Below are 17095 nucleotides of genomic sequence, written 5' to 3' on the forward strand. Positions count from 1 at the left end.
ATGGCATTGTTGCTTGAGAACTCCATTAACCTGCTCAAAGACACTATAGCTCTCCCATGCATTTGATTGTAGCGCTGTTCAGCTGCTGAACGTGGGTTCCTATGAGGAGTCATGAGCCAAGTGTGCAAGAGATACCCTCTCACTGCCATGCAGGGGAAAAGAGTGGGAGGATGGAGGGTTGGCACAATATAAAAATGTTGTGACAGCTGTCAGGAAAGTGGACACAGACCTGCATAATGCACTGCTGGTGATCACACACCAGTTGCACATTAATGGAATAGAAGCGTTTGCGATTCAGGAAGGCAATGTGGGTGCAGTCAATGATGCCCTGGATGTGGAGAAGCCTGCAATCAGTGCAAACCGCAGAGCCCTATCCGGCTCACAGAAAACAAAGCATCGGTCACCTGCTTAATGCGAGAATAGACTGCAGATTGACTGATGTGACTGATATCCCCTGTGACAGCCTGGAAGGAGCCGGAAGCAAAGAAGTTCAGGGCTGCAGTGGCTTTGACTGCAATAGGCAATGCTGTGCTCACTCTGGCAATTGGTTTCAGGCCTTGTTGCAGGAGGAGACACAGCTCCCAGCCCCCACAACCTCAACCACTGAGAAGGATAAGAGCAGAAATATCATAGGAGCACCATCACTTTTCCTCCGTCACACATCATCCTGACTTGGACACATATCTATTGTAAACAATTTTACAACACCAAGTTATAGTCCAGCAATTTTATTTTAAATTCACAAGCTTTCGGAGGCTTCCTCCTTCGTCAGGTGAACGATGTCACTATAACTTGGTGTTGTAAAATTGTTTACAATTGTCAACCCCAGTCCATCACCGGCATCTCCACATCATGGACACATATCGCCATTCTTTCATTGTCACTGAGACAATTACCTGACATTCCCTATCTAACACAATGATAGGAGCACCTGAAAGACTGCAGAAGTTCAAGGAGAAGGCTCACCACCACCTTCAAGGCAAGTAGGGATGGGCAACAAATGTAGCTTTGTCAGGATCACCCACAACCCACGTACAAAATTTAAAAAAAGGACAAGCATTCATTAAAGACTTCTGAAACAGAATTCAGAACAATTTGTTTGGCAAATAGATCATTTCTTGATGTAGATAGCATTAAAAAAATTATCAAGCAATATTTCAAGTACTCCATTAATTAATACAATTGGCCAATTAGTAAATATACATGCCTGCAAATTACTGTAGCCATTACTTTTATGTAGGTGCTATTTCACAAATGCCCTAGAGCACACATACTTTCTGGTTATATCATGAATTACAAAATTATTCCCAACATGAAGTGACGACTTGGTATTATTTGCTGAATCCATGTAGCAATATTGTTGGGTTTGTTAATGCTGGTAGAGTTGGTATTTAAATCCATCTTATATAATATTGCAATGTTCTCATTTTGCACATGTGGTGCATTGAGAATACTGATTTATAACCAGTTTCTACAGATTGCTTTAACTCACAGCAGGCAGGCCGACAAGACAGATGACCAAATATTTTGACACTTCACTCAGTACACCACTTGTGTTGCTTTTGGCTGGAATGGACCAGGAGAAACAGCAAAAGGCAATTTGTGAAGTAAGGTAGCACAGAAGGTGCATAGTCAGGTCCTGTCAGTACCCACTACAGCCAGAGTTACTTGATGATGAAGCTCAAACTAAGTCAGGAGGCTGTCACCGACCTGTCATTTGCTGAACAAAGAGCTGCAGGCAAATCAAATATCAATACAGCACCTCCACTACAAGAATCATCAATGAACATACAACTGGGGTCCTGAAGTAGTGCTTCAGTTGTTCTGACCAATCGAAGGGTCCTTACTTCACAACCCCTACTTGGAATGATTGTCATCTGGTACATGCTACACAAATTTTCTCTTCAAAGAGGCCTCACCACAGAGGGAGAAGAGCAGAATCCAGAGGCCATGGCAGAGGAAGAGGTCAAAAGTGAGGAAGTTAAACCATATGGCCATCAGGTTTCTCATATCAACCCCAAGAACTTCATGAAGAGAAAACATTTGCATTCAATTAAGAGGTGCTCTCTGACCATGGCAACAGCCTCGTGCATGCTATTACCCAGGAAGCAACTATGATACCTTCATTATGTAACATTTCAGTGCCTGTATTATGTAAAGAAGAAGAAATATTCAGTGGATGGTTCTTAGGAGAATAGAGCTAAACTGTGCTTTTATGGCTGTTGATCCCACTGAGAAACCCCCTAACATCAGAGAGCACCTGGACCTGGATACCAGCATCTGTTTGCTGTTCCTTGGCTGCCACCTTCAAGATTATGTATAATAAAAGACTGTATGGAAAAGGTTGTGCACAATGTTTGAAATGGGATCTTCCATAGAGGATTGAGTTCCCAACTTATGTTTGTGCCAAGGTTGATGGACCCCACAAGAAAAGTGAGCAAAGTTGAGGCGTGCCATTACTTTTGACATCCTCCTGATGCCAATAATCTTGTTCCTCATTTGCAACCAGGTACGAAGGAGTAGGGTAACTGCATTGACTCAGTCGGTGAACTCCTTCCATGCAGCTGGCACCTGTTCTTTTACAGGATGGTGGCCTTCCTCCCCAAACAGGATAATTCTTATTGGCTGCAGTCAAAAGGAGCAGTGTATAGGTCTGCTACTGTGCTACTATGAACAATCAAGCAACTTGTCAGCCACCACCACAGCTTTCCCTTTTATGGCAACCTGCAGACCTTTAAGAACTGCTTTTGTGCTGGGTTTTGTGATCCCCAGCCAGGTGCTGCAGCTAAACTCTCTGGAAAAGCTGTTCATGTGCTTGTTAGCCTATTCATATTAGGCAACAGAGCTTATATTGAAAAAATTGGCACATCTTGCTCCCTGCTGTTTAGGTGCTCTATAGTTGCAGATGTGCCTGCAAATCTGGCCAACTCAAATACATTTTTGCCAAGATTTGTTATGTTTTTTTTTGGTGAGCATCATCTGACATTTGTGGAAAAATGCTTATCCAAAAAAAATTACAAGTAGAGTTCCTGGGGCCGAAGATCTCAACACCTCCCCACCTGTCCAATGTTGTGCCACAATTTGCGGCCTGTTTGGCAGATGGGCAGGTGCCCTAGATGTGCTTCTACCTGACAATGATAGGCAAATTAAGGGACCTCCCTTTGAACCAGCTCATTTTGGCAGGGTGAGTGGCTGATGTCCCAGGCATGCTCATCCAGATACTTACACTGAGATGCGCACCCCCCCCCACCTCCTGCCCTCCACGCACAGGTTTCCACCCCCCTCATACCATTTCCTGATATCAACTGTGCACTCTATTTCTGTGTGGACATATCCCAGTTATCTAAGTCCACAGTGCTTAGGCACAGGTTGGCAATAGCCAAGGCTTAGGGATCAAATGTGCACAGGGGTATTTCTGGAGTTTAACCAGCTAAAACCAGGCAACTTACCAGTACAGAGCACTGATAAACTTCCCACTAGCCAGATTCAAGCAAGCCTGGAAACTCTGGTTGGGCCATTGCGCCGTCAGAAGCGTGGCAGGTTGGGACTTCCACCTACCAGTGTGCCTAGCACTGATCCCATCCCAAATCCCAGGGACAGGGTCAATAACAAAGGGGGTAACATCTGCACCATTTACAATGCTCCCAGGACATATGCTGTGTGGCAGAAAGGAATACCACTTTGCCCCTCGATAGGATGTAGGCTATTCCTGCCAAAAATGCCATTAAAACAAATCTCCTGGACATGATATTTGGAAACCAGAAATGCGAACCCCACTTCTGCAATGATGCAGCCCTGTACGTTTGCTTCATGCAGGCATACATTATGCTGCGGCTGAACGTGACAGAACTAGCAGAATGTTTTTAAAAATTTATTCTTGGGGTGTGGTGTCACTAGCAAGGCCAGCATTTATTGCCCATCCCTAGTTGTCCTTGAGAAGGTGGTGGTGAGCCTATATTTGCACTTCAACTATCCAACAGAAATTTCATGTGACAAATCTTTGTGTGAGACATTGCCTCTATAGGCAGTAAGCCTCATCACCCAAATTTTCTGTCATTCCCTGCTGTTATGCAGCCCAAAATTTGCCTGGCTTGTGAAGAAGAATCCTGGCTCATATCTCATATTTTAACATTTAAGACATTTTCATATAATGAGTTTATTGACAATTCTAAATCAGTCCCTTTTGTGTAGGGTCGACATATATTGTGATTTTAAACCTATAAATGTTTTAGTAGTAAAATGTCTTCCAGGAAAAATATCAGAACCCACATAAGTACAGTATTAGCTGCAATATCACATTCATACCTTTCACTTTGAATAATAGCTAAAGTGGCATCTTTTCTTTTATTGCGAATTGCTTCATGGAAAAAGGAAGCTTCATTCTTATTCAATGTTATAGCAGCTCCCTGAGCTAGTAGTAGACATACTGCACTGCCGTGTCCTTCTCTTGCAGCCAGGTGGAGGGCAGTGTTCTTTGGAACAAATTACAAAAGAAACTTGAGAAACAGTTTGATAACCATGAGAAAAACATAAATCTACACTGTATAACTTGAAGGAATAACAACTTTGTGTTTATAAAATGCTTAAGGCTTTTACTTGATGAAATATCATTCAAAAACCTGGTGTTGCTTTCTGCCTTTTGTCTCAATAATAGCTATTGATGTTCAACCAGGGATAATTGGAACCTGCAGATTTATTGCTAATAAAATGAAGTTAATTCCATTTGTGACAGCACTGGCAAAAAAATGTTCAATGTTATATTATTTACGCTGTGATATTACATACTTATTTCTTACAGTTTGTCACAGCAGTATACAGAATACTTGTATATTTTTTAGCAGACCTGTGCATCAGTAACCACACTGGCAGAGTCACAAGGAATAAACTGCACGGTTAAAATGATGGTCGGTGGGAACGCAATGGGAACGGAGGGATAAGTACTCTTCAGAGATTTTAACAGTCCGCCTTCCTGATCCCACCGAGAGGGGTGGGTTAAAATCGCCTCTAGTATTTCAACATGTGGAGCCTTTGAATATAATTTATAACCATTTTAAAGTTAAACCAACAAATTAGTTAAATACCCCATGGTTGTACCTAAACACAAACAAGCAAAAATCAATTGATCTTTTTTACACTTGATGTCAGTGTAAATTATAACTGGATGAGTTAAGAACCCAGAAACAGAGCTGGAGTTGGAGTTCTGTCACAACCACAATGACTCAGTAGCATTGATCTAATTAAAAATATAAAAGCTGTTTATTTGGACCACTTGCTGATTTTATTTTACTCCTACTTAATCAGTTATCGGCTGAACATACTGTTCACAATATTAATGGGTGACTGTTTAATGCATTTAGATGACATTCCTTTGTTTGCCAAACTAACTTTATTTATTTTATTTGGGTTGGTGTTGCCATTAACATAGCAGACTGGGCAATGTCAGATAAAGCCATTAAGTGTTTGTTAATATCTCCAACAGTAATTTCTAGGCTCATGTCTCTTATTATTTGTTTTATCTCCTCTGAGGTTATTTACAGCAACGTGAAAGGAAAATAAAGAGTGGGGGATATCTCAAATGGTACCACTGTCTGCTATTGTTCTGCATGGTCGCAGCACAATTGGTGCAACACAGGGGACGGGGATCGGGGGGAGGAATGGCATCTAAGTGTGCCAAAGGAAAAATCTAACTTGAACAGAAGATTCAGGTCAATAGCAACTTGGGTGTGTAAATAATGAATTCAGTAAGGGAAGAACTATTGGTTTTACAGATCATAGGCACTGTTCAAGTAACATATGGTCCTGCCTGTTGAAATGAAATGTATTCACTTACCCCTTCATCATCCACTCGGTCGAGCAATGTTATATTAGTTTGTAATAATACTTCCATCGTCTGAGTATACCCTCCAAAAGCAGCATAATGTAAACTTGTCCAACACTTGTAATCCCTTCAAAGAATAAAATGAAAAATGAAAAACTAGTTACAGAAAATTCATGGATTGAATTTATAACCAACTAACATATTTTGTAGGAAAACAATGGCATTACTGTAAGTTACATTTCATAGAATCATAGAAAGTTAAGGCACATAAGGAGGCCATTCGGCCCATCGTGTCCGCCCCTCTACTAACGGAAATAGCTTCTCCCTATCCACTCTATCTAGTCCCGTCATTATTTTATATACCTCAAATAAATCTCCCCTCAGCCTCCTTTGTTCCAAAGAAAACAACCTCAGCCTACCCAATCTTTCCTCATAGCTAAAATTCTCCAGCCCTGGCAATATCCTTGTAAATCTCCTCCATACCCTTTCAGTTTTCCTGACAGTTTTTTTAGAAATTACATATCTGAAGCTATGCGGTTTAAATTTGCTAAATAATGAGAAAGAGATCTGCAACTTACTGCATATCAGAAGTCAACAGTTAACAGTGTTGCTGAGTACTGTATTCCTATATATTATCCTAGACAATTGCTCTATCGATAAGATGTGTATGTTTATACGGCTGCAGTTCATGTCTGTGGCGATGGACATATTGATCCTGCTCATTATCATGAGCTTGTGCTATTCATAAACATAAGTTCCTTTATTATATTACACAGTTTACAGCATGGGTATGCAAAACTGAATAGTGACACACACACAAAAGCTAGTCAGTACTAGATCAGACTGAATGGTCAACCAGTGGGGCTGATAATGTGATCGCAGGCACCTGACATACTCCACTGCACCAGATTTCTGCTCCCTGTATAATAGGGCAGGGATGCCTGAGGCCTGCAACATATGGGCTCAGCACAGCCCATGGAACTGGTCAGCGCCAAGGACTCTGGGAATCTCCACACAAGCCCATTAGGGCTGTGAAAAATTTTCTAATTAGGGGTCCTCCTCATAATGTGACTGGGGCACTTGGGCAGCACTCTAGTCACACAGCTGCCATTGGTAATGGACACTGAAGGGAAAAAAAATCCCTTTCTCCCTCCCCTTATAGAATCATAGAAAATTTACAGCACAGAAGGAGGCCATTCGGCCCATCGTGACCGAGTCAGCTGTGAAACGAGCCACCCAGCCTAATCCCACTTTTCCACATTTGATCCGTAGCCCTGCAGGTCATGGCTCTTCAGGTGCACATCCAGGTATTTTTTAAAATGAGTTGAGGGTTTCTGTCTTTACCACCCTCGCAGGCAGTGAGTTCCAGACCCCCAGCACCCTCTGGGTGAAAATTTTTTTCCTTATCTCCATTCTAATCCTTCTACCAATCACTTTAAATCTATGCCCCCTAGTTATTGACCCCTCCGCTAAGGGAAATAGGTCTTTCCTATGCACTCTATCTAGGCCCCTCATAATTTTGTACACATCAAATCACCCCTCAGCCTCCTCTGTTCCAAACAAAACAACACGAGCCTATCCAATCTGTCATCATAGCTAAAATTCTCCAGTCCTGACGATATCCTCATAAATCTCCTCTGCACCCTCTCTAGTGCAATTACATCCTTCCTGTAATGTGGTGACTAGAACTGTGCACAGTACTCAAGCTGTGGCCTAACTAGTGTTTTATACAGTTCCAGCATAACATCCCTGCTTTTATATTCTACGCCTCGGCTAATGAAGGAAAGGTTTCTGTCTTTACCACCCTCGCAGGCAGTGAGTTCCAGACCCCCAGCACCCTCTGCCTTCTTAACCACCTTATCTACCTGCCCCGCTACCTTCAGGGATCTGTGGACATGCACTCCAAGGTCCCTCACTTCCTCTACACCTCAGTATTCTCCCATTTATTGTGTATTCCCTTGCCTTGTTTGCTGTCCCCAAATGCATTACCTCACACTTCTCCAGATTGAACTCCATTTGCCACATTTCTGCCCATCTGACCAGTCCATTTGATATCTTCCTGCAGTCTACAGCTTTACTTCTCACTTTCAACCACACAGCCTATCTTTGTGTCAACTGCAAATTTCTTAATCATGCCCTCTATATTTAAGTCCAAATCGTTAATGTATACCACAAAAAGCAAAGGACCTAGTACCGAGCCCTGCAGCACCTCACTGGAAACAGCCTTCCAGTCGCAAAAACACCCATCGACCATTACCCTTCGCTTCCTGCTACTGAGCCAATTTTGGATCCAATTTGCCACATTCCCTTGGATCCCATGGACCTTTACTTTTTTGACCAATCTGCCATGTGGGACCTTGCCAAAAGCCTTGCTAAAATCCACGTAGACTACATCAATTACGCTACCCTCTTCGGTCCTCCTTGTCGCCTCCTCGAAAAATTCAATCAAGTTAGTCAGACATGACCTCCCCTTAACAAATCCGTGCTGATTGTCCTTGATTACTCCGTGCCTTTCTCAGTGACAGGTTTATCCTGTCCCTCAGAATTGATTCCAATAATTTGCCCACCACTGAGGTTAGGCTGACTGGCCTGTAATTACTCGGTCTATCCTTCACTCCCTTTTTAAACAATGGTACAACATTAGTAGTCCTCCAATCCTCTGGCACTTATGCTCCTCCCACCTGTCTCTTCCTCAGAAAACCTCCAGCACTCAATGGGCAGCCAACTATAGGCTACTGGTACCCAAAATTAGGCTCCCGCCACCATCAGGAGAGCTCCTGACATAATGTTGAAGTGAGCTAACCTAGACTTATTAGGCAGACATACAAAGCACCAGGAAAGCTCTGCCTCAAGTGACCCTGCACAGGGACCTCATGATCAGCTCCAGTGTGTACAGTCCAGTAACTCATAGAATCATAGAATCATAGAAGTTACAACATGGAAACAGGCCCTTCAGCCCAACATGTCTATGTCGCCCAGTTTATACCACTAAGCTAGTCCCAATTGCCTGCACTTGGCCCATATCCCTCGATACCCATCTTCCCCATGTAACTGTCCAAATGCTTTTTAAAAGACAAAATTGTACCCGCCTCTACTACTGCCTCTGGCAGCTCGTTCCAGACACTCACCACCCTTTGAGTGAAAAAATTGCCCCTCTGGATCCTTTTGTATCTCTCCCCTCTCACCTTAAATCTGTGCCCCCTCGTTATAGACTCCCCTACCTTTGGGAAAAGATTTTGACTATCGACCTTATCTATGCCCCTCATTATTTTATAGACTTCTATAAGATCACCCCTTAACCTCCTACTCTCCAGGGAATAAAGTCCCAGTCTGTCTAACCTCTCCCTGTAAGTCAAACCATCAAGTCCCGGTAGCATCCTAGTAAATCTTTTCTGCACTCTTTCTAGTTTAATAATATCCTTTCTATAATAGGGTGACCAGAACTGTACACAGTACTCCAAGTGTGGCCTCACCAATGCCCTGTACAACTTCAACAAGACATCCCAACTCCTGCATTCAATGTTCTGACCAATGAAACCAAGCATGCTGAATGCCTTCTTCACCACCCTATCCACCTGTGACTCCACTTTCAAGGAGCTATGAATCTGTACTCCTAGATCTCTTTGTTCTATAACTCTCCCCAACGCCCTACCATTAACGGAGTAGGTCCTGGCCCGATTCGATCTACCAAAATGCATCACCTCACATTTATCTAAATTAAACTCCATCTGCCATTCATCGGCCCACTGGCCCAATTTATCAAGATCCCGTTGCAATCCTAGATAACCTTCTTCACTGTCCACAATGCCACCAATCTTGGTGTCATCTGCAAACTTACTAACCATGCCTCCTAAATTCTCATCCAAATCATTAATATAAATAACAAATAACAGCGGACCCAGCACCGATCCCTGAGGCACACCGCTGGACACAGGCATCCAGTTTGAAAAACAACCCTCGACAACCACCCTCTGTCTTCTGTCGTCAAGCCAATTTTGTATCCAATATACATATAAGAGCATAAGAAATAGCAGTAGGAGTACGCCAGACGGCCTCTCGAGCCTACTCCGCCATTCAATAAGATCATGGCTGATCTTCTCCCTCAACTCCACTTTCCTGCCCTATCCCCATTCCCCTTGATTCCATTAATGTCCAAAAATCTATCAATCTCAGTCTTGAAAATACTTAACGACTGAGCATCAACAGCCCTTTGAGGTAGAGAAATGCAAAGATTCACAACCCTCTGAGTGAAGAAATGTTTCCTCATCTCTGTCCTAAATGGCTGAACCCTTATCTTGAGACTATGACCCCTAATTCCAGACTCTCCAGGTGGGGGAAACAGCCTCTCAGCAACCACCCTGTCAAGCTCTAAGAATTTTATATGTTTCAATGAGATCACCTCTCATTCTTCTAAACTCCAGAGAATATAGCCCCATTCTACTCAATCTCTCCTCATAGGTCAACCCTCTCATCCCATGAATCAATCTAGTGAACCTTTGTTGCCCTCCCTCTAAGGCAAGTATATCCTTCCTTAGTAAGGAGACCAAAACTGTACATGGTACTCCAGGTGTGATCTCACCAGAGCCCTATATAATTGCAGCAAGACCTCCTTACTCTTATACTCCAACCCCATTGCAATAAAGGCTAACATACCATTTGCCTTCCAAAATGCTTGCTCTACCTGCATGTTAACTTTCTGTGATTCGTGTACAAGGATATTAAAATGCCTTTAATTACCAAGATGTGGAGATGCCGGTGATGGACTGGGATGGACAAATGTGAGGAATCTTACAACACCAGGTTATAGTCCAACTGTTGAACTATAACCTGGTGTTGTAAGATTCCTTACATTTAATTACCAACCCTTCTTAGTCTCTCACCTTTTAAAAAAAGATTCTGCTTTTCTATTCTTCCTACCAAAATGGATAATTTCACATTTCCCCACATTATACTCCATCTGTCACCTTCTCGCCCACTCACTTAACCTGTCTATATCCCTTTGCAGCCACTTTGTGTCCTCCTCACAGCTTACTTTCCCACCTAGCTTTGTATCGTCAGCAAGCTTGGATACATGACAGTCAGTACCCACATCTAAGTCATTGATATAGATTGTAAACAGCTGAGGCCCAAGCACTGATCCTTGAGGCACCCCACTATTTACAACCTGCAAACCCGAAAATAACCCATTTATTCCTACTCTGTTATCTGTTCATTAACCAATCTTCAGTCCATGCTAATAAATTACCCCCAAACCCATGAGCTGTAATCTTGTGCAACAACCTTTTGTGTGGCACCTTATCGAATCCCTTTTGAAAATCCAAATATACTACATCCACTGGTTTCCCCTTCATCTATCATGCTAGTTACACCCTCAAAAAACTCCAATAGATTTGTCAAACATGATTTCACCTTCATAAAACCATGTTGACTCTGCCTAATCATATTATGATTTTCTAAGTGCCCTGTTTCTACGTCAATAATAGATTCGAGCATGTTCCCTACTACTGATGTGAGGCTAACTAGCCTATAGTTCCCTGTTTTCTCTCTCCCTCCTTTCTTGAATAGCGGGGTGACATTGCTACATTTCCATCCACGGAGACCGTTCTAGAATCTAGGGAATTTTTTTTTATTCGTTCATGGAATGGGGTGTCACTGGCAAGGCCAGTATTTATTGCCCATCCCTAATTGCCCTTAAGAAGGTGGTGGTGAGCCGCCTTCTGGAACCACTGCAGTCCACGTGGTGAAGGTTCTCCCACTGTGCCGATAGGAAGGGAGTTCCAGGATTTTGACCCAGCGACGATGAAGGAACGGCGATATATTTCCAAGTCGGGATGGTGTGTGACTTGGAGGGGAACTTGCAGGTGGTGTTGTTCCCATGTGCCTGCTGCTCTTGTCCTTCTAGGTGGTAGAGGTTGCGGGTTTGGGGGGTGCTGTCGAAGAAGCCTTGGCGAGTTGCTGCAATGCATCTTGTAGATGGTCACACTGCAGCCACTGTGCGCCGGTGGTGGAGGGAGTGAATGTTTAGGGTGGCGGATGGGATAGCAATCAAGCGGGTTGCTTTGTCCTGGATGGTGTCAAGCTTCTTGAGTGTTGTTGGAGCTGCACTCATCCAGGCAAGTGGAGAGTATTCCATCACACTCCTGAATTGTGCCTTGTAGATGGTGAAAAGGCTTTGGGGAGTCAGGAGGTGAGTCACTCGCCGCAGAATACCCAGCCTCTGACCTGCTCTTGTAGCCACAGTATTTATGTGGCTGGTCCAGTTAAGTTTCTGGTCAATGGTGATCCCCAGGATGTTGATGGTGGGGGATTCGGCGATGGTAATTCTGTTGAATGTCAAGGGGGTGTGGGTTAGACTCTCTCTTGTTGGAGATAGTCATTTTTCAAACCTCTATTAATTCTCCTCTTAGCCTTCTCTGCTGCAGTGGAAAAAGTCCCAATATCTGAAGTGGCTCCTCATGACTACAGTTTCTCATCCAAGGCATCATCCTGGTAAATCTACACTGTACACTCGCTGTGGATTTAATGTCCTTTCTATAATGCGGCACCCAAAACATTGTACATGGTATTCTAATTGTGACTTAACTAATGTTTCATACAAGTTTATCATTACTTCTTTATTCTTGTAGTCAATGCCCCTGTTTTAAAATTTTGTTGATCTTTTAAAGACTTTATCTGTTTACACTTGCAGAGAATTATATATTTGAATCCATAGCTCTATCCAAGCTGCTACATTTCCGCTCACATTATTTGTTAACAAGCCTCTTGTGAGACACCTTATCAAGTGCCTTTCAAAAATATATATATATATTTATGTATTATAGGCCTGAAATTCCAGAGGCTGAGATGCTAGCAGTAACACTGGGATCCTACCTGCCAGTGCCCTCCGGCAGGTAGGGTTAGTGCGGGGGCACTGGGCTGGCAGGTGCCTGTGCCACAACAGGCACATCACAGGTTCCACTAGGCCGCAATCTGGGAGACATGCCACCCAGAAAAGCCTGTTCTGTGCCTCATTTAGCCTCCTTAACCAGGGGGACAATAGAAAAATCATTTTTTAAAATTCTCCTCTATCTAGGGGTTGAGGCTGCTCCCCTGGTCTGGAACTCTCCAGTGGGGCCCACATGGATCCTTCTCAAGGCTGGTATGCCTCAACTCACTGGGCATAATGGCCTCCAGATATATGCTGGGACCCACATGGGTCAGGAAAGCAGGAATTCCCAGTGTAGGGAGTCCCTGTCTCCAGTACCACCCCCTCCACATCTGTCACCTTACAATGAGTGGCACAAGGTTCCACCTATTACAAGGCCCAGCAGGAAATCCCGGTTTAGGTCTGGGCTCAGCATATACTTGGAATGGCCAAGTAAGTTTAAGATTATCATGAAAACAAAGAGGCATGGCAATTCTATTTTTACACTCAGGGTTGTTAGGTCATGGAATTCCCTACCAGAGCAATGATTGGAGCAGAATCCATAATGGATTTTAAAAGGGAAAAAAGAAAATTAAAAGGGGAAGAGGAAAGGGCAGAGGAATGGGACTAAATGGATAGCTCTTTCAGAAAGCAGGTACAGGGGCGATGGGCTGAAAGGCCTCCTTTTGTGCCTTAAAATTCTATGATTCCAAGATACAATAGGGTAATATACGAGTCAGTGAGTGAGGCTCCCCCCCCAGCAGGGCAGACTCGTAAAATTACCAAATATGTAAAAAAAGAAATTTATTGTATGCAGTTCATCAAAAAGTTTTGCTGCAGGAATTTTGGGGCAGTTCAGCCCAGTACCTAGTGAGTATGGATCCACAACAGAAAGCTGCTCAGAATTGGTTATACCTTGTCACTACATTGGCAATCTCACTTAGGAAGGCCATAAAAAGATAGCTGGCAATAGGAAAAGAAAAATGCTACATTGGTACAATAGGGAATGTTCCTTTGAAGTGAGGATTAAAGTACATTGTTTGGACAGAATAAGGGAAACTACCTGACGCTGAGTGCAAACAATGGGAAAGTGCTCTATTCCCCAGCAATGACACCTCTTACCGAGTTTAGCAAAAAAAATTAATGAGAGGCACTTCCGTGCTCATTTCTAAAGCCAGAAATTTGCTGCTTGTCTCAAGCTACATAATAAAAAACATAACCAATTTATAGTGAACAATGAGAAAGGTAGAAATTGCTCATGCAAAATCACTCAGTGCTCATTTACCGTACAAAGAGAGCTCCTTTTCTGAGGAGCAGTTGAACCACTTTGGTGTGCCCGTTCTGTGCCGCCAGGAGCAGTGGAGTCATTCCTTTCTCATCTCCTTCATTCAGCAGTTTTGTCTCATTTATGTTCTGCAGCAGCAGTCGACAAGTGTTGAGCCGGCCGTAACTGTGGTTAAAGATAAATGGGCGTCATTGCTTCTATTTTTGTACATTTTGTCCAAAATACATATGGAACTGTAAATATTTGTCTGAATAAATTATGTCATAGGAATCAAAATAAACATGCTGGAAATATACAGCAGGTCAGTCGGTATCTAAGAGAGGAAGGCCGATTAATTTTTCTGGGAAGGCCCTTCATCAGAGCTGTTGAAGAGTTTCAACAGAAATGTTAACCTGTCCCTCATTCAGTTATTGACTGACCTGCTGTGTATTTCCAAGCCTGGACCTCCAATTGGGTCACACTTACAGAGTCAGGTTCACCCCTGTGTCAAGTCACTCGATGGTATGGAGGCCGGCTGAACAAAAATGTCAATCCTCCTTCCCACTACTGCTAAAGACCAGGAGACCAAAATTTCTTGGCCCCAATATTGCTCCTGCAGGGCACATCAGGTGCAGGTGGCCAGATAAAGGCGTGAATTCTGGTGGAACCTGGGAACACCAGGTCGCCCGGCTTGCTTTCTCCACTACCACTCCTTAAACCTTTCTCCACATTCATCTCCAACAACAAGTGCAAAGAGCTCATGGACTTCTTGGTCACTAAGATTGAGGCCATCCTTGCAGCTGTCTCTGCTACCCTCCCCTCCCCCACCATTCTCCTTACCCACCAAGCCAAACTACCCACCCCGGCATCCTCTTGTCCCTGTCTGAATCCGCATCTCACTCGAGTTTCTCCCCCATCTCCTCTCATGACCTCTCTGAGCTCATCTCATCTGTAAGACCCATATCCTGCTCTGTTGACCCCATTCCCACTAAACTGCTGACCACCTAACCTCCCTTCCTGGCATCCATTCTAGCTGACATTGTAAATGGTTCCCTCTCCTCAGCTACGGTCACCCTCCTCCTCAACCCCTCTGTCCTTATAAACTATTGCCTCATCTCCAATCTCCTTTCTTTCTCCATAGTCCTTTAACATGTTGGTGCCTAGAAAATCTATGCCCATCTTTCCCGCAATTTCCTGTTTGATTCTCTGCAATCAGGTTTTTGCCCCTGAATTGACAAATGACATTCACTGAGACTGCGACCATACTGCATTATCCCTTTGTCCTCCTCAGCCTTTGACACGAATTATCTCCTCCAACGCCTCTTTCCCATTGTGCAGCTCAGTAGGACTGCCCGCCTTTGGTTCCACTCTCACCTATCACATCAAAGTCAACTCCAGCAATAGAATTTCTTCTCGTCTCCGCACCGTTACCTTCTCAGTCCTGCAAGGAACTAACCTTGGCTCCCTCCTCTTCCTACCGACATGCTGTCCCTTGGCAAAATCATCCACAAACATTGGGCCAGCTTCCACCTATATGCTGACAACACCCAGCTCTGCCACTCCACTGCCTCTCTCGATCCCTCCACTACCTCTCTGTCAGACTGGATGAGGTAGTGGAGTCACAATTTCCTCAAGCTAGACATTGAGAAGCCTGAAACCAGCTTCTTTGGCCATCGCCACAAACTCCGCTTTCTTTCACCAATTCTATCTCCCTCCCCGCCCACTGTATTGGACTGAATAAGCTTGTTTGCAACCTTGTCTCATTTGACCCAAAAGCAGAGCTACTAACCACGTGTCCTCTCCATTACAAAGTCCACCTACTTCCATCTGCCTAACATCGCCTGACGCTGCCCCTAACATCTGCTGCTGAAACCCTCATCCATGCCTTTGCTACCTCCAAACTCAACTATTGCAATGATCTCCTGACCAGCCTCCAGTCATCCACCCTCTAAACTTCAGTTAATCCAAAACTCTGCTGTTCGTATTCTTTCCTGCACTAAGTCCCGCTCACCCATCATCCCTGTCCTTGTTCACTTATTGGCTTCCAGTCCCCAAACATCTTAAATTTAAAATTCTCATCCTTGTGTTAAAATCCCTTTATGGCCTCGCCCCTCCCTGTGTAGGTCACCTTTTCCAGTTCTACAATCCCCCACCCTGAACCCTCTGACTCCGATCTCTTCTGCATCCCTCCTTCCTTCGTCTCTGGAGTGGATCTTGAACCCACGACCTTCTGACTCAGAGGCACAAGCACTGCCACTGAGCGATAGATCACACTGCTATTAAAGAAAGGGGAGAGGAAAACCAGGGAATTATAAACCGGTTAGCCGAACATCAGTTGCTGGCTAATTACTAGAGTCTATAATTGAGGATATAATGACAGAACACCGTGAAAATTCTCAGCTGATCAGAGAGAGCCAGCATGGATTTGTAAAAAGGTAGGTTATGCCTGACAAACCTGATTGAATTTTTTGAAGGGGTGACTAAAGTAGTGGACAGGGGAATGTCTATGGATGTTGTTTATATGGACTTCCAGAAGGCATTCGATAAAGTCCCTCATAAGGGGCTGTTAGCTAAAGTTGAAGCTCATGGAATGGAGGGCAAATTATTGACCTGGTTAGGAAATTGGCTGAGCGGCAGGAGACAGAGAGTAGGGATAATGGGTAGGTACTCAAATTGGCAGGATGTGACTAGTGGTGTCCCACAGAGATCTGTGTTGGGGCCTCAACTATTCACTGTATTTAATAACGACTTAGATGACGGGATAGAGAGCCATATATCCAAGTTTGCTGATGACACAAAGATAGGCAGCATTGTAAGCAGTGTAGCTAGACGCATGAAATTATAGAGAGATATTAATAGATTAAGTGAATGGGCAAAACTGTGGCAAATGGATTTCAATGTAGGCAAGTGTGAGGTCATCCACTTTGGACTTAAAAAGGATAGATCAGAGTACTTTCTAAATGGTCAAAAGCTCGAAACAGTTGAGGTCCAAAGAGACTTAGGGGTCCATGTACATAGATCATTAAAATGTCATGGACAGATACAGAAAATAATCAAAAAGATTAATGGAATGTTGGCCTTTATATCTAGAGGACTAGAATATAAGGGG

The 17095-nt window shown here is 43.7% G+C and overlaps 1 protein-coding gene across 1 annotated transcript in view; it reads right to left on the reverse strand.

Moving 5' to 3' along the window:
• Positions 1-17095, reverse strand: part of LOC137308357 (transient receptor potential cation channel subfamily A member 1-like) — a 90687-nt gene that overhangs the window by 39804 nt on the left and 33788 nt on the right. The window contains exons 12-14 of the mRNA XM_067977140.1: positions 14008-14172; positions 5831-5945; positions 4306-4472 (exon numbers count right to left, since the gene is read on the reverse strand). Of these exons, the coding sequence (XP_067833241.1) occupies positions 4306-4472; positions 5831-5945; positions 14008-14172 (447 nt within the window). The remainder of the gene's footprint in view (positions 1-4305; positions 4473-5830; positions 5946-14007; positions 14173-17095) is intronic.

This window comes from Heptranchias perlo, chromosome 3, assembly GCF_035084215.1.
Source record: "Heptranchias perlo isolate sHepPer1 chromosome 3, sHepPer1.hap1, whole genome shotgun sequence".
Lineage (NCBI taxonomy): Eukaryota > Metazoa > Chordata > Chondrichthyes > Hexanchiformes > Hexanchidae > Heptranchias > Heptranchias perlo.